This window comes from Anser anser (genome assembly GCF_964211835.1).
Source record: "Anser anser genome assembly, chromosome: 8".
NCBI classification, from domain to species: domain Eukaryota; kingdom Metazoa; phylum Chordata; class Aves; order Anseriformes; family Anatidae; genus Anser; species Anser anser.
In genome coordinates, this window is record NC_139728.1 from 5,252,980 (window position 1) to 5,271,619 (window position 18,640).

At 46.4% G+C, this 18,640-nt stretch overlaps 1 protein-coding gene across 3 annotated transcripts in view; it reads right to left on the minus strand.

Annotated features, from left to right (window-relative positions):
- Window positions 1-16,929, minus strand: part of VAV3 (vav guanine nucleotide exchange factor 3) — a 174,941-nt gene extending 158,012 nt beyond the window's left edge. For 2 of the 3 annotated variants that reach the window (XM_083846723.1, XM_083846722.1), the window contains exon 1: window positions 8,774-9,052. In XM_083846723.1, the coding sequence (XP_083702849.1) occupies window positions 8,774-8,986 (213 nt within the window). In that variant the 5' untranslated portion in view covers window positions 8,987-9,052. Of the gene's footprint in view, window positions 1-8,773; window positions 9,053-16,717 lie in introns of those variants that run through there. The other variant, XM_083846724.1, reaches the window with a different exon arrangement.
- Window positions 16,930-18,640: the final 1,711 nt, after the last annotated feature.

Sequence of the window (18,640 nt, forward strand, 5' to 3'; positions counted from 1 at the left end):
AACTTAAATGTTCCCTCACTCAACTTGGTGCAATTTAGCAAAACCAATACTGCTCTGAAATGCAGAACTTAAGCCTCAAAGAAGCATGAAGCGGTTTTCAAAATATCTGCCTAAATACAAATTATGTTCTCAAAGACTGCAGGAAATTCTTTTTCAGCCAAGCAGGCAGCAACTGACCGGGAGCCCAAAGGCAGCAGCATGCAAGGGCACTTCCCAGTCTGTCTGCTGGCTCGAGAGCTGAAGGAGCTGCAGGCAATAGCTTCCATGGCCTCGCTGGTGTTCTCTACTTTCCACTTGTTCTCCCAGATAAAGACATTCAAAGCTTGAGCTAAATCCTACAGATATGAGTAGGATGATCAGCGTTCACCCTGAGTTACAGCTCACATGCTAGGACTACGTCATCACTGCACCTCCACCCAGAGAGGCCTAAAATCTGCCGGGCACATTCGTGCAGCAATGCTGTGCACCTCTACCTCCTTTAACCAACCCCACAACAGAATCAGACGCGCTCACACATCCCGAGTAATTCAGAGGGGAAAACAACATGGCCATCCTTAGCTGATATAAGGCACTACCGCTATGTGAAGCAATAGTTGGGGAAATTCACAGCCAATCCCTAGAGTATTTAAGTGTAATTTACTTCTAGACTAAGCAAAACAGAAGAAACTGACAGCATCCTCATAGCCTGTGCGTTATTACTGTATTAATTTAGAGTGTGGGCAGTCAGTGTTTTAGCACCAGGTTTCCTACCTGACAGTGAAGCCAGGCTGCTCTAGCAGTCAAAGGTTGCAAGGGCCAAGCTCTAATGATTCCGCTTTAGTTTGCTGTAAGGCTTCTTCTCACGTCTAAGTGATGTGAATGTAAAAGCCACCAATGGTACAAGGTATCCTAAGCATAGATTACACAATGCATAGCCTTACATAACTGAAATGAATGAATAAATTTGATCGTATCAAGGATTAAATGGCACATCTAAGGATTTTGGCAATACAAATCATCTTATCCTGTTAAGCTTCACCAGTTAAAAACACGCTTTAAAAACACTTTGCTTTGGTTGTGGAGTTGGGTTTTTTGTTTTGTTTTTCAGATAACATGTTGTTATAGCACCAACATCAAATACACATTTTGTTTGTTTCTGCAAGACAACCAAACCATGTTCCCTGTATCACCTAAAATACCTTTCAAGTGATCTTTAGAGGAGATAAAAGTAGCAGAAAAATAGGTAACAGCAGATTAACCAAATCCCTACTAACCAAATATAAAACAAAATTCTGATTAAAAGTAAAGGTAACTTACAGGTCCAAAGTACCTATATCATAAAACAAGATAGCTGAACGTCATTTTCCCAATTCTTTTAGTTCATACTTGCAGGTCTGCAAGTGTTTTAAATGTACAAATTGTGATGATACTGCTACATTACACAATTTGTGACTAAGGTTTCATGTTCTGAGAACACAGAGAATCAAATATCCTGTTAATAATCCTTCTGTGTTTCATGTTACCAACACATTCACTATTGTCGTTTAATACAGGATGAAAGAAAGGGTCATTCACTTCCATTTGCCTGAAGTACATGTTCTCACTTGACAACATACTGAATCGGAGTCAGCAGCATTCACTGAGCTTTGAGGGAACATCTTTCTCAGAAACATAAAAATTCAAAACATTACTATAAAGATAACAGTTTAGATTACACTTTATATATTGCAAACAGCTGGTATTTTACAATGCCTGAAGTCTTAAACTTGTGAAAGCAAAGTAAGAGGAAAGGAAAGGTAGCTCCAGATGATGCTGAGTAAACTGGAAAGCACAGGGAAAAAAATAATAGACATTTTGCCAAAGTATACATCAATTCATACTTTACCTTGTGAAACAATTTCTGAAGTGCTGAAATAACACAGAATAGGGTAATGGGAAACACTATTGTGGAATATTATGGAATAATATGGAAGTACTACGATGCTGCTTTAGAGCAATAGGAAGGGAAATTTAAAAAAAAAATCAAAGGTTTTTGGTGCAGGGGAGTTGTTGGTTGTGTTTTGTTTGCAGAACTACAACCTTAGTATTGGGAGGAGCAAGTTCAAAAACTGACCCCTTACAGAGTATCAGGCAATACACAAACTTCAAGGTAAGACTGCCAGTGACCGAACAAACCAATACATCTTCCTCTGTACTCAGAGGTCCCCACGCAACGCAGGGCATGAGCCAGGACCTCCCTGCCTGCGTCCAGCCACGAGCCCCCTCTTTCCCGGCACGCAGGAGCTGACTGCAGCAGACTCCCTGAACCCCTCAGGCAGCCAGAACCACTCCAGCGGAGGACACTCTTCCCCTGCCCAGCTCCTTCACCACACACAAGCAGTGTTCCCGGGAGCCCTCCCTGCCCATGCCTTACCAGCCCGTAGCTGCTGCCACCAGCCCTCCTCGCTAACGCCGCCCTCGCTCAGCTCAGCCCGCGCCAGGAGCTGCAGCCTCTCACCCCGCAGCCCTTTCCCTCCTACCCCTCCGCACTGCCCTCTTTACACTTTCAATTTAATCTTTACACCTACAATTTATTAAATTCTTTTGACCCTCAAAGCAGAGGGGGAAGGACGAGGGCGAGAAATCCACGACCCTTTATCTTGCCCAGGCACAAGCTGTACTAAGGCACGCCGACACCCAGCGCTGCAGTCCGGTGACAGCCTCCTGGACGCGGCCGAGCCAAGGCAGCACGTTACGGAGCGAAGCAGCATGCCGTCACTGAACGATGATCCCGCTATCATTACAGAACAACACGGCATAGCCAAGACTGGTTTTCTGCATTTAACGAGCCATAAATCTTAAATCCTACTTTCAGTCCTCTCTCAACATCCCAAAGCATCTCACAGGCTGATACACCTTTAGATCCATCTCCCGGCTTTTCCTGACCATTCTCTCCAGTGCATACTAGTTTCTTCTCATTGCTTCCTTCTACTTCTTATACGCCCTTTCTCTCTCCCCTTGAGCGCTTTATATTGATTCTTTTCTTCTCCTAAACAGTCCTTCTTCCCACTACCACAGGCACCCCACCTTTGTCGCACAAGGAAATAACCTGGCTTCTCCCCCACGACAGAGCAGCACGCCACGCACAGACACTGAGTGCAATTATCTGCTGATAACCAACACTACAGCATCTCTGAGAAGAAACCAGTACGAATATCTTTCCTATTAATGCATTACACAGCTCCCAGCCCACTAAAACTTTGTGCAGGAGGTGACATTTTAGACAATTCTTGGCAAGATGCATATTCTGCACGTAATACCTCTTAGATAAATATAGCATATAAAATAAGCTTTACAGTACAAATATAGCACAACTGCAGTCTTCCCTTCCCCCCGCAACCAAAAATAATCAACCTGAACCAAAAAATATTATGGCAGTTTTCAAATATTATTTTCTCCATCTTAAGGTAAGCAGAGCCACCTACAAAAACTGGGTCACTCGCTTTCTGTCAGTGCTTTTCTTAGCACGAAACAGAGGTCGTGTTAAGGTTTTGCTTTGAGTAGATATTTGTTCAAAATATCTTATTTACCAAGTCCAACCTGCAGAAGATGCACATATGTATGTATCATATGTGTGTAACATATATCCCCTATGGATAACATATATCCCCTATGGATAACAGTTCTCCTTCAGATTAATCATTGAAATAAGGTCAACTGTTAAAGACATTAAGTGGGCTGATGTACCAACAAAGAAGCAAATAGATTGAAAAGGTTGAAAAGTTCAAAAAAATGAAACCAAATACACTGAACATACAGTTTTAAATAGCTCCGAGGTGTTTGTTTTGTTTTACTCACACTCTTATTACGCCTATAAAAACGGAACCAGTTCACAGACTGTTGTTCAAGCCCAAGAGGTTTGGCAGTTTCAGAACAACTCTCTTAATCAAAATGCATCTTTGTGGGCCCTCCTTAACTCAATAAGCTAGCTGCTACCATAACTCTCACTGTGTGTTTGCTTGTTACCTTGCACGCCAGCTGTCTCTATAAGATCTCTCTGTCCCAGGAAAACAGAGTGACACCCCGTGACTCCTGGGAAGGGCACAAGCACCACTCTGGATCTTTTCTATTTTCTCACTCAGCTCTTCTGGTCCCCCCCCAGGAGCCCAGCCATAAGTCGCATCCTCACGCACCGAGGTCAGCAAATCCACTTACACCCTAGCCTGCCTTTCAGGCAGGGATTCACAAACTGGTGGCACAGAGTCAAGAGATGCTTCCAGTTTGCTCCTTCGCATGTGATAAGCGACGTTTGATACCCGATACTTGACATGCTCTCCTAGGCCAAGATTTGGAATAAAAAAGCAAGTGGCTTTTTCTCAATGCTCAGATGCCACCCAAAAACATCACACAGATACAACAATCGTGAACTTTCTTGCACTACACGGTCACACCAAATAAATAACTCCCTAAAATTAGAAGACATTTGAACTTGTAATACAAACCGAGGGATGTTTTGTTTATTTTTATTAGAATAATAGGAAATAGTTATTTTTAATATTTAACCTATGTCAACATCTCCTTTAGTGAACTCCCATGCCAGTATTGCACTAAGTGCAGTTTTCCTGTTGAGCAATCTCTCATAAGCTAACTAAATGCCTTGCAAAAACTATTTCAAAATGAGTTTACAAAGTATTAAAGATAGAAGATAAGCATTGAACAGATGACATCTTCTGCAAATCCATTGTAATCCACTGATTTAGGTTTTAAATTTCTGTTGATAAATTATTCAAGTTCTTGTATGATCAAGATGAAACATTAGGATTAGTACTCTCTGTTATGGATCACTTCTATTTTTGTTATTTTCCCCAGCCTATGTTATCCACGAAGAGGCATCTGGGCCCAGTGACTGGCTGCCGTGAACAGCTCCCACAGAAGACGCCGCCGCTCCATCCTCGTCTCACCGTCACCCAGCACTCGTGCTGCGCTTCAGGGGAAGCCTGGCCACGCAGCAGCATGCCACTCACGTCTCGGCAACCTGTTTAGCACATTCCCTCTTCCAGCTCCCTTCCTACTGGCTGCTTCACTCTTCACATGGTAAAGAGCATGCCTGCAGTAAGACTGCTTTCACAGTCCCAGGAAGGAAGGCCACTACCAGCTCTCAGGTCTCAATCAGACTCCCCTATAATTGGTTTTCAAGCCCAGAAGACATTATGTGATCTGTCTTCAGAATTACCCTCGCTGATCACACATGCGCTGGACGGAAATGACAACTGGTGGTGCTAGAGCCCTTCAGAGGTCAGACAGTGAAGTGCTCTGCAGCCCTGACACAAGAGCTTTTGCTAGAGGCCACGCACTGCTGTTCTTCTCAGTCACAGTGAAAAAAATGGACGAGAAAGTCCCTGAAGCCAGCAGCTCCCATTCTCACACACAGCCCACGTGCCATTTTTCACACACGACCAAGCACTGTGCCACGCCAGCTTCTAAGGCAGAAGGCAGGCAGCGTTCAGCTGGAGACCCAGCGGTGGGAGATCCATTAGCACAGCAACAACCCTGCTACTCCCTCATGAAGGCGAGGTTCTGCCTTTCCCATCTGAGGCTTGCTTTCTGCATAACTGACTCAGTCAGCTTTGTTCTTCAAAGGACAACTTGCAGTAACCAAACGTATTGTCACAAACACAGAAATGCAGGCAGCAACAGCCAACATCCAAATAGCTTCTAAATCTCTTGTTTTGCCATCTAGAACCACAGAGACACTTCTGTTACACAGGCATTATCTCCAAGCAGGCAGAGGGGCTGAATCCACGGCTTTCAGGTGCATCAAACAGACCACCCCTGAGGACAGCTGTGACAAAGTGCGTGGCTGGTGGTGGTACCAAGACATGCAGTTCCTGCCTTGGCCAGCCCATAAAACAGCCCATAACCACTGCCCTTAGGTCAGGCATGTGTCTGTGCAGCAATATCGGGCACCACGAGCCTGTTTCTGCCCCTGCCCCGAGCACCAACAGCAGCTGAGCAGGGCTCCTGTTCCACCGCACGAGGCCCCCCCAATGAGAAGCAGCCTCTGCAGGAACAACAGCAAGCACAATCCCTCTGCACTTCTGATGTAGCTTTTAATGCGTTACCAGGATCTACAGAGCAGCGCTGATGAGCATTACAGACATCTGATCTGCCACATTCACTCTGAAACAAAATAAACGTGTAACGAAATGGAAGAGACTCGGCTCTCCCGTCAGAGCTAGCGCCTACTCCCCGGCCCGCCTGGGGCAGCACCACGCGCTTTCCTGTTCTTCAGTGCTGGTGACTTCAGAACTAGCCCCCGAGCCATGAAAACTTGGTTCACAGAGAAAGGCCTGACAAATGTCAGCAGCAGTACAAGCTAAGGCACAAATCAGGCAGTCTACCTCCCATGAGACCCATTCGTGGAGCATTCATCCACCCTCTCATTCTCTGGTTTTATTGCTCAAAAACTGCTGCAAGAATCCCCTGACTGTTCTAAGACTGCGCAGCACAAACAGCATCGGATCATGGTAGAGGGGAACCATTGCTCAATTTTAGACTGCACGGAAGGGCCACGCGAGGTTCAAACAGCTCAGCTAAGCAGTACGGAAGCGGCAGCACATTCAAGCAGGCTACCTGATCAGAGGCTGGGAACATTTGCATCCCAACGCCACATCTGCTGTGGCACCCCATGCCTCCAGTGCCCATAAATCACTGCCTCACAAGGAACAGAGCATTACCTAGTGTTTCTACATGCCCCTGAGATCCTACGGTACACCAAACACGTCAGTTTATTGACAGGTGTTATTCTGACAAAAATCACTAAGGCTCAGCTCTGCACACCCCAAGTAGCTCAAAATTAATCATCTTAAAGCCTCTGAGAGTCAGCATAAGTTATTGCTAAGCTGTCTTTACAGTCTCAGCAGCAAACTACAAGCAACCTGCCGAATTTCACCCAACTACATTTTTAATGACAATATCTGAAATTCTCCCAGAACAATTCTTTCCAGCAAAAAGTACCTCCTCCAAGAGACTTTTCATTAAACCCCCCAGAACCTCACAAAGATCAACAAACCCTGATCTCGCAGAAGACGAAGGTAACAGGAAGGTAGGTTTAGCCACTACAGGTTTTGATCCAGCAACAGTTCCCTGTTTGCAAAGGTGGAAGCAGCGCAGGGCAGAAACGCACCGTGGCAAGAGCAGCCGGCAGCACCGCGGAGCGCAGGTTCCTCGGGCACTCAGCAGGCAAGGGGCAGATGTTGGGGCTGGGGAAGTGTCAGTGTCCACACTATGCACATATAGAGCTCAAGTTCAAGCTATGCATCATAAATAATCCAAGATCTCCAACTACAAGCCATAGTTCAAAAGCTCAGAGAAGTAAATACGAACTTTAACAATTCTCAATGTGCTCTAATCAAGGAAGACAAAGTGTTTTGATACTCAAAAGAAGCAGAACCAGACCGCCACAACTTTTATTCATCAAAAATAAAATTAAGTGATGTTGGCCCAGGCAAGTAGCATTAACCTCTAATTGCAGTTGATTCAATTAGCTATCCAAATAATGCTGGGTAATATCATGAGGCCACCTTTTGTCCATTATAAACAGGGCAGGAAACCACGTCCAACAGTTCGTATGCAAATTATAGCTCTGCAAGCTCAGGTGAAAAAGGGTCACTTTGGCAGCAATCTAACCATAATGAAGACACAAACCAAGGCTCTGGCACAGTTTATCAAGTCCTGATTCCCTCACGGGGCTGGAACAGCGCACAGCACGTGAGAACTTCCCCAGATTCATTCCATTCACGTCCAGCGCCCTGCCCAAGCACCAGCCCCGCGTGCCCAAGCCCGGGAGGCACGGCAGCTCTCCGTGGGGCTGGGATGCCCGTCCTGCCGCCCAAACCCAGCACCGCGGCCTGGCAGCTTTTGCCCCAGCTGGCTGAAACGCGCCTGACGCTTTTTTTCCCCTTTTACACTGACAGAAAATGGCACTGTAGTGGTAAAGCGCAGATGTCAGAAAAGGGAATTAACAAGCCAGAAGATAACTGACGCTGGGGGTAAACACAGACAAAGAACGTTCCTCCTAGAAGTACAAAATGCTTTTTGCTGGCGTCCTAGACGCGAATGCTTTTACACGTATGGGAAGGAGAGTTGCCAGTGTGAGCTGTTACAGCGTGCTGGCTGTTTCAAAGCACACCAAAGACTTCCAAGTTCAGTTCCCCCTCAGCCATCTGCTCGTGTCCCCGCTCTCAGCGGCACCATAGGTGTGCGCGATGCCTCCGCAGGAAGCCCCGCAGGAGCCTCCTCTCCCTCAATTACCAGCATCCCCTCATCTCGGCACCCGAGACCGGCTTCGAGGCAGCCACAAAGCCCGGCTCCTACCTAACAAAGGCACCCGGCAGCGGCCGCCCGGGGAGCCGCCGTGCGCCCCGACCCCCGGGCGGCAGAGCCGGGGCCCCCCGGCTCCGCTCCGACCTCCGCCCGCGGAGGCTGAGGCCGAGGCCGGGGAGGCCCCGAGGCCGAGGCGCGCCCCGGAGGCCGCCCCCGCCGTGCCGCAGCCCCGTCCCCCGCCCGGCCCGGGGGCAGGCAGCCTGCCTCCCCGCCCCGCAGCCCTCAGCGCCCCCCGCACGCACGGCCCGGGGTCGGCCCGGAGGAATTAGGGAGGTGGGGATGCTCTGCGGGCTGCCCGCCTTAGGCACCGGGGGGCACAGGAGCCTTACCCCCCCGTCCTTCCCCGTGGCGGGGGAGGGCAGCGCCCGGCTCTCCTGCCAAGGGGGGGGGACGAAGGCAGCGCCGGGACCCCCAAGCCCCCCGGCCGCACCTGGGACATCTGCGGGCGCAGGTTGATCTCCTTGAGGTTGATGGAGTGGCCGCGCAGGTTGTTGAGCAGCTGGCAGAGCAGCACGCCGTCGCGCAGCGTCTGCGCCAGGTCGAAGACCTGTGCCGTGTCCCAGGTGACCCGGTGGTTGGGCGGCAGCACCTTGCAGCTGATCAGCCACTGCCCGCACTGCTTCCACGGCTCCATCCCGGCCATGCTGCGGCCGCCCCGGGCCCCGCGGCGCCCTCCCGGTGCCGGCCCGCTCCCGCCGCCCCGCTCCGCCCCGGGACCGCCCCCGCCGGGCGGAGCCCACCCGGCACCGGGCCCCGCCGCCCCCCCGGGCTCCAGGAGGCGCTCGGGCAGCGGCAGGGCTCGGCCTCGAGTGGAAACGGCCAAAAATGAAGTTGGCCGCACGCAGAGCTCTCCCCATCTCCGTGTCAAAAGCCAGCGTTGCCCTCCTCCAGCAGCGCCGGGGACTTCTCAGAAAGGAGTCTCTTAGTAGGACACAAAACATCTTCCCTTTTCTATTAAAAAGGCTTTTTTTAATAACCAGAAAACACTTCAAGTGTTATTAATGTGCCACTGAGGAAAAAAAACAATCCAGTGTGAGAAAGCCTTCCAACAGCAGAACACAAACATGATTATCCACAGCTATCCCTCATTTTCATGTCTCCTCCCTTAAAAGCCTGACACTTAGCGCTTTCTGAGCAAACTAACCCCACAAAAGCTCTTAATAATTTCTTCAAGAATTAATATAATATTTCTGGGAATGGATTTCAAAAGCTGAGGCCTAACAGCCCATCTGCACGTTTAAGCTGTTTTAAAATGCTGCTTCACCTTTTCTGCGAGTGACGGGCTTGTTGTTCCAGACATTTTCATCAAGATCCTGGCTTGTATCAGGAATAGTGTAGCCAGCAGGAGCAGGGAGGTGATCGTTCCCCTGTACTCTGCTCTGGGGAGGCCGCACCTCGAGCGCTGTGTTCAGCTTTGAGCTCCTCAGTACAAGAAGGACATCGAGGCCCTGGAGTATGTCTAGAGCAGCGCTGCAAAGCTGGTGAAGGTTCTGGAACACAAGTCCTGTGAGGAGCAGCCGAGGGAACTGGGGTTGTTTAGTCTGGAGAAGAGGAGGCCCAGGGGACCTTATTGCTCTCTACAACTACCTGAGAGGAAGGTGTGGGGAGCTGGGGGTCAGCCTCTCCTCACAGGTAACTAGTGATAGGACTAGAGGGAATGGCCTCAAGTTGTACCAGGGGAGGTTTAGGTTGGAAATGAGGAGACGTTTCTTCTCAGAAAGAGCAGTCAGGCATTGGAACAGGTTGCCAAGGGAGGTGGTGGCGTCACCATCCCTGGGGTTGTTCACAGAAAGGTTGGACGTGGTGCTTAGGGACATGCTTTAGTGGGTGACATTGGTGGTAGTGTGATGGTTGGACCAGATGATCTTGGAGGTCTTTTCCAACCTTAATGATTCTATGATTTTCCCCAGTAGAACATGCTGTTAACCCTGGATCGGGCATGGAGGTCTGCTCACCACGCTGTGGGGCAGCTGCCCCCAGAAAAAGACGAACCAGTGGGATCCGCCACCCACGACACCTGCGCAGTCACCCAGCAGACAACACATCAGCTAGGTGTGACTTGCCACTAATTAGAAGGCACAACAGCTGCTGCAGGACATGGGGCACAGTGTTTGGTTCCTCACTAGGGAGGTACAGAGCCACCAGCAGCCAGCCTGCTCCCCAAGACTTCCCCAGCTCTGATCGAGGGCGCAGGGAGCTCACCCAGCTGCTCCACACAGGCCAGGCCGGTCAGAGCAGAAACCCCCATTAGCACAACACAAACCCGATGTAGCAGTGAGAGGGTTTTGTGTGAGCAAGAAGAGGGATCCTCAATCAAAAGTATCAGTGGCAGTGCAGCTGAGCTTCAAATCTTCAGAATAACCTGCACCCTGGAGAGCACCACCCCAGTGTGGGTGGTGTCTGCAGTTCCCCTGCCTCCATCCCAGTGGCTCCTTCAGCCAAGCCTGTCTGTGCCGCAGCTCCTGGGCAGCAGGTGAGCTTGCAAATCACCAACAGGACGCACAGAGCCGGACCGCCCACAGCCAGGCAGAATTAGAGACAACTCAGTTCCTTGCTGACATCAAACAGGACTGAAGTTAACTACCTGAGATCATTTGGTTATCACCGCCCAACAGATTGAACTTCAGAGCAGTTTGATCAAGAATACAACAAAGCACTGTCTCGTAGTAAGATTTTTTTTTTAAAATCTGCAACAAGTTAAACACAAAATGGCACGTGAATAAAAAATTTGGTGGTGCCCAGGAGCTATCCCCACTCAGACTGAGGACATTCATAACGCTGAAGCCAACGCAACAGGCAGCAAAGTAAATAAATGAAAGAAACAGAAAAACATCAGCACTGTTATCTACACCCCCACTTCAGCTGCCTGCAGCCAGGATCAGTGATACAGCAGCACGCTCAAGGCAGCATAAGCTGTTGGGATGCTTTTGCAGAAATACAGAAAAGCAAGCACCATTCTGATTTATAAACAGAAAAAAAATACACTTCAGGCAAGTTTCTCAAATTGATAAGATCTTTTTACATGGTTTGTTAGGAACAATCCACCATTCCTTAATCCAAGCTTCCTATCACTAGAATTTGTGGGCTTTAAAAGCAGTATGTGGAAGCAGACATCTTATAAACCTATTCTGGGGTTTTAAATTGTTTGTAGGTCATAGGCTGTTATACTGAAGCGTAAGAACTAAATTACATTCAAAATACAGCAGAGGAACAAAAACATATCGACCAAGTGCCATTCCTCCAGATATATTAAGGTTATGTAGCTGGCCATGCTTAGTAATGGCAACGTGAATGCATTGAAAGGGAAATAAAAGTCATCACTGAAATAACCACTTGTGCACTTAAGTGGAGGAAACTTTTGTGGGAAGCGTTTGGCTGTCCACACCTGCACTGAGCGTAGCTTACCAACGAGGACACCTTGAAGCTTACTGGAGACTCACATGGAGAAGAATCCATATCTCTACATAAACTCCAGAAAACCAGCTCTGCAAGAAGTTGTGTGCTTGAAAGGAGGGAAGGGGCAAACAGGTGAAATTCATGGTCAGCGCAGCCTTGGTAGAGCAGATGCTCACTGCTGACAGTAGATGTATAGACACACATTCCCTTTCCTCTTGCAGTATTTCTCCCAACCTTCCTCACCATCCTACATTGCCCACAATCATTTAGTGAAGGGTGTTTGATCTTTGAATTAATCCTGAATTTGTTTGGGTCCAAGAGCTACTTATACATTGACCATTTTTGCTGTTAACATATGCAAAAAAAAAACACCATAACTGAAATATCAAGTACTTTGATGAACCACCTGCTGAAGACATACTGAGACATACTGGAAATTTGACTTATTTGCATCCTGGCTTCCTCCTCATACTCCAAGAATTGCCCAGTTGGAGGGTGCTCCAGATGGATAGAGAGCCCAGTTTAAAAGTCACCTCAGCCCATTCCCTCCACTAGGACAGACTGATGCTCAAACCTAACATGGAGGTCTCAGTTTAGGTTGCTCAAAAAAGCTCACGTTATTTTACATACCTTCTTCCCACCCTTAACACATCAGGAAACCACTCACTGAATTAGTTCATCTTCAGATTCTTAAAACAAAACCAGCAACATTAAGGACTTGCATTCCTGCATTCAAAATACTTCCAGTCAACTACATAAAAATAAAAAAAACTATTAAAGAGCAGCAAGTCTGAAGAATTATACAACAAAAAGCACCCAGAAAGAACTCTTGCATGTTTTTTCTCTCCTTCCAAGCAACAACTGTCTCTTTGCTGGAGACATCATAAATTTGTTGCTTTTACTCTTTACCCTGTGCTGCATCCGGTGAAGGTGGCGACTCCAGCTCCTTTCTTGTTACTTTATTGAGAGGAACTCAATTAGTTTTATAAGCTTTATCATTTCTGGCTCTTAAAGTTTTCCTGTCCTCTGACAATAGCTCAAGTGCATTTTTGAATAACCCAGAGAAAGCTGGGCAAGCTGAAGTGAAGCACTGCCCTTGTTTGTGGGTACTAAATGCCTGCGTGCCAGCTGAGCCAGCACTGAGCTCATGCTCAGCATGTCTCAATTAGATCCACTTAATTATACTAGTAAGAAAATTCAGTTACATGCAGTTTGCAAGAGAACAGAAATATACAGCCTTTGTCTCAGACGCTTGTATCGTTATCCTGCTTGAAAACGCGCCGGGCTAACGTGGCTCCTGGCCAGAAGCTTCCCTTGAACCACACTCTTTTTGGCTCGAAGTGAATAATCAGGAGGTGGACAGAGTCCAGCATTTCTCAAGTAGCCTGCTCATCTTGCAGTAAAAGTAAATGACGGTAAGATCGCTGACCAGCATTCTTCAATAATTTGCCTGCCACTTAAATGAATGTGGATCAGGATCTCCCGGGTGCACCAGGCTGTATCCAACTGTGACCAGCTCCAGTCTCAGAACTACTGCGGAAACTTTGTGGCAGAAAGAAAAGCAGTGCTGCTTGATTGTTAATTATTTGTTAATTGATTGTTAATTGATTGTGTTATCATTAAAAGTCTTACACTAATCAGAGACTTTCAGAAAAATAAACATTCTAAATCAATATCTGAATTTCAGCAAAGCACTATACATTGCTTTAAAAAGACTACTTCAAGTTTGCATGGAAAGAATCATAGTGACTTGAAATCTAAATGAAACACTGAAAACAAAAAACAACAACAAACAAAACAATAAGCTGAAAGGATGCGTGGAACTGAGCAGAACAAGAGCTGGTATTGAATTCACTTTTCAGTAGAGACCTGAAAGATGCCGTCAGTCAACATGTGTAAACGTGTAGATAGTTATGAACTAGGAGGAATTGTCAATGCCATCTGACACCGGATGAACACCAAGATGCTGTTTTTATTACAAAATTGCCTGGATACTCAAAATGCATTTGAATGTTTGAGAAACCTATGAGTATACAAGGGAAGATCCATCTAAACCAGTCAATGTTGAAGTGTTGAAGGAGTCACGTGGGCTGCCTAGATCTAACAGCTACCTACCAAACGATCATCTGAAAACATTTACTTCATCTACTTCCCCTGCCAGAAATCTGCTTTCCACTGAAGTCAACAGAAGCTTGATTTCAATGGGTCCAGAATCTTTTGTTCTATTCCTAACATACAACATTTGATTTCTAGAAACCAGAACTCCACCTTTCTAAAAACCACTCATACGAAAGGAACAATGGTACGTCATCTGTTTGAGCTGAAAAGGGTGGAATATAACTGTCAACATGCGGTCATGAATTTTATAAGGAAAACAAAGTTAGAAAAAAAGAATTTGTTATGTAGTACTTTACAACATTTTTAACCAAAATAGCAAAAAGGCTGGTGTCTTAAGAATCCAAGCAACTTGAAGCAGTAAAGAAAATCGTCACCTTCCCTATGTCTTAGTAAGTCCATCTCAATCTCCTCTGACTTCAGTGATGCCTCTATCCAATATTCCCATTTCTTACCCCTTCCCCTATTTTACCTCCATTGCTTGTCTTCCATAAGTTGTTCTCAACAGTCTGATGATGTTTTTAAATGCAAAATCAGATCAGATGACAGGGTTACAGGATGGTGAAAACACCTCTTTTCACTAAAGATAGGAGGAGATGTAGACAAATGTACTTTTCATGGTCCCAGATGACAAGAAAGTGATATTTTTATGAAAGGTCAAGGTGTTCAGGTACATGTAACTGAGATATGAGTGCAGAATGCTACAGATTGGCAGGAAGTAAGCCCTAAAGCAAGGAAAAATAGTTTTTGTTTGTTTCCATAGTTTGGTCAGAACCCCAAATCCAGAAAGATTTTCCTGCAGCTTTGGATGAAAGCATCAGTTGCTGGAAGAGATCTGAATATAAGGTCCAGGAAAACAAAAATCTCTACCTAAAGCTTGGAAAAAATCTGAAAAGCACCATGCATGAAATGTCTACTCAAAGAGCGAAAGAATATTTGAAGCAACGTTTATAACTCTATTGCTAATAGAATATTATTTCAAAGTTAATAGTATTAGGCAATTGAATTTTTCATATCCTACAGTCAAAGTTTACCACTAGTCTCTAATCTCATGCTGTGCTAACAGCTATAGTAAATAGGGCAGTCACATATAATCTCAAAGACACTGTTCCAGTTATTCCACCTACAGTGTTAGACCTTTATTTACATACTAATCTATGTTCAGCAAATGAAAGTTACCTTTTATGCTCACAAGTCAAATATATTAATGATTTTTAACTGCAAAACTGCAGAATTTATTTTTAGAGATGTCAGCAGGCAAAGTATTTCTAAACACTTCAGTAGGCAGCACAGCTTCACCTCTAATGTTTCCTGTGCTTGTCACTCCTCAGGAATAAAGAATATAAATATTTCAGAACACACTGCTACCTACTTTGTTAGTCTCTCATAATGAGTGTACTTGGGCAGTGCTCATCTAATGAAGCTAGGCCAGTGCTAGACTGCAGATCAGCAAAGGCTGAAGAATTTGGGGGCTCTTTATTCAGTCCATAGGGATGGCATTTGCACTACCAGGGACAACGGCACTAGACTAGGGCCCGTACCTAATCGATGCCATTAACCCTGGCCTACAGTTCAGAAGAATAAGCCACCACAAGAACAAGATACAAATCTTGAAAACTGGCCTCTGAGCGTGTTGAACTTCCATTTCTGCAAGTTCAGTTTTAGACCCCGCTCCCACAGTGACAACAACAGACAAAAAGTGTCTTTTATCTCACGGCCATCGAGTCCCACCCACTATGCTGATATCAAAACTTCCCCAACCCTGGTTGAGAAATATTGCTCAAGATAAAACTATCCATGTGAAGTGATGATTTAGAAACAAAGGTTTCAGTTCAGGACTGTCACGTGGAATAGTGTCAGAACCAAGATACGCTGCTCTCACCATATCAAAAATAGTGGCAGGCATTTGCCAACATAAAGCATTTGAGATTTACCCATCTGAAGTCCAAGTGAAGCCTGGCAAGTTGTAAAACTATTACACCCTCCCACCTCTTTTTTCTTATAGTGCCCTTAGCACTGTACCAGGACTCAGGTAGGAGTGAAGGTTCATTACTGGCTCCAAAAGGAGCAACAGCTACCTCCTGTTTGCTAATAAACCTGCATAGACCCAGGTGCTCTGTGGGCTATTATCTCACCTACAGAAGAGTGAGGAGTGCCAGAGAACAGCTCTCAGAAAAAAAAATGGTTTCTGGCAGGGGGGAAAGAGGCAATACTCCCTGACACAACACAGGTTATTCTGAAGGCACAGGGAATAACATATAAACACAAGCTGCCTTAAAGAGCATGACAAGATAATACAAACAACAGCCAAAGACAAAGGTATGGCCACCCAATGACAGAAGCGTAACAGCTCTGTCTACTACAAAGCTGATTTAGTAGACAAAATTGAGAAAATGCCCTTTCCAAGCACCACTGAGCCTTCCTCCCATTTTTGTTCTTCCACATTTCCTGCAGCCAGCCCTTCTTATGACACTGCATCTTGTACACAACGCTCAAACAGGGAAAGCTTACAGCACCCGGGTACCAGCACCTCCCTCAGCCTCTGTGGATGCTAACCACACAGGACCTTGGCACAATTTTAATTGCAATTAAAAGAAAAAAACATCTATGATATGATATCAAAAGGTTACATATCCAAATTAGATGAACCCATGCCAATATTACAAAACAAAGGAATAACAACGTGCCAGCAAGCGACAGAAGGACATAAGTACAACCACCAGGAACCAGTCCTCTGCAAAGGCTGCCAGAGCTGCAGCAAAAGCCAACGCTACCATCATACAGTATTTCCCTGTCCTCCAAGCCCAAATTCTGCAGAGTTGTACCTGCTGACTCCTTTCACAAGTATCTGCAGCTACATTACCTGCTTCCTTGGATTTACAATGAATTTGCATAAACAAACAAACACAGGCAGGATTATAGCACTTGAGTTGTTGGCTTTTCCCTATTTCCCTTTTTCCCAGGGAGGCACCAAAGGGCAGATGCAGGCAGAAGTCTGGCAGTCAAGGCATTGTGCTGGATCCAAGGCCAGAACAGGAACCCAATGACCAAGCACCCACCCCAGAGGCTGGGCAAAACAGCAGCCAGCCCCAGAAGCCAGTATTTAGTCTCCTGGGAGAGTAATAGTAGGCAGGTGGCCCAGCCTGCGCTCACGGCCAGCTGTGCTAAGCCAGCTGAACTCACCGAGGTTCCTGGTGGCCGGAGGACAGCCCTCTTGGGTGGCTGGGGGAGCACAGGTTAGCTTGAACTTCTTGACTGAAGGATCCTCTTGGAGTGCTTTGGGCTATGTGATACAGTGATAGACTGCCAAGAAAAGGAAGACGTGCACATACAGCGACTTCACTGATCTCACACAAAGTTATTAGATGAGTTAATCAAGGTACTGGCAAGCCTTGTACCAATGTGTCAGCCCTGCTAGCTTGACACATCATCTTCATAGAAAAATAAAGTGTTTTTTGTTTGTTTGTTTGTATTTTCTCCAAATGCTTCTTGTGTTATAAATGCTACTACACAATGGTTTGTATTGACTGATCCAGTATCACTCTGCACTATGTGTAGGACACCGATAATCAGTGCCTTCACCTTCACTGGTTGTGACATTCCCTGCAGTAGGAGACAGCACAGATAATGCTGGTGATCATTTGATCATTCACCAGTTGCTGTTTGCAGGTGGCGAGTACGCAACGAGTCTGCCATGAATCTGAAAAGACAGAAGTACAGGGCACTGAAATGCGTTGTCCTTTTAGCACAGCTGATAACGATAACTATTTGCTATTCGGCTGCAAAGTTGCCCAAAGGCTGCCTTGGACTGCAGTTTCTGTTTCTGAGATCCCAACCCAAGTCTCAGAAACCCCACTGGGTAGCCAAAGGCAAGAGAGAGAACTTAGAAATTCACTTTTTTTAGAGGAAAGGGCACAAAATAAATGGGCATATACAATGCCACGCTTACAGTGTCATTTTCCTCTGCAATTAAAAATAAAGAAACAATAGTATGACCACATTAACATTAATTTCCTCCAAAATTAGAGTGTGGAAAAGTTGGATTGCATAGATCTAAGTGAGAAAGCTCCCTTTCTGGATTGGAATAACACTGGAAACATTTGGCACAGCCTTTCACTGCCCTTTAAAGCATTTCTTTTGCTGCCCCTGCGTAGAAATCCTGCAGCAGCAGCCGGGTCTGGGGCCAGCAGCCGTGCCCAGGAGCGGCTCCTCTCTGCTGCTCTCCGCCAGCCATTGCGAGCATTTAGGGAAAGAGTTAAGCAGATGTCAGCCTCAAATTGCACAGCATGATAGTCTGAAGACTCTTCCTTGTCTTCACTGCAAACTGCTGGATGGTATTTGACGAGATAACGGATTAGCCCACTGCTGAGCCACAGCGTCCTTTTGGATGTCACGTTTTTCAACAGGTAGCTCTCAAAAATTCAGGACTGGAGAGGCTGGTAGAGCCTGTGAGTCTGTTGCAGCATTCACCATGCAAGAGGCCCGCATTTCTGTTTAATTTAGAATTAACTAGACTTCTAAAATATTCCTTGGGCTATAAGAGGTGTCTTTGTTTAGGTTTGTGTTGGAATTTCAGTGCCTGCGAAAGCAAGAGTCTGAACTTTCTCCCCGTTTTCAGGATAAGCTGCTCATGGCATTTTACAGAAATCTTGGTTCCTCCTTGGCAACCTCCCCCAGCACCTGTGGGTTTTTTGGAGGCTTTTCCTGCCGAGGAGGGGATGTAGGAGGCCGGTGGGGGAGCGCATCCCCACAGTACCTTCAAGGACAGGCAGCTAAGTGGCTGCTC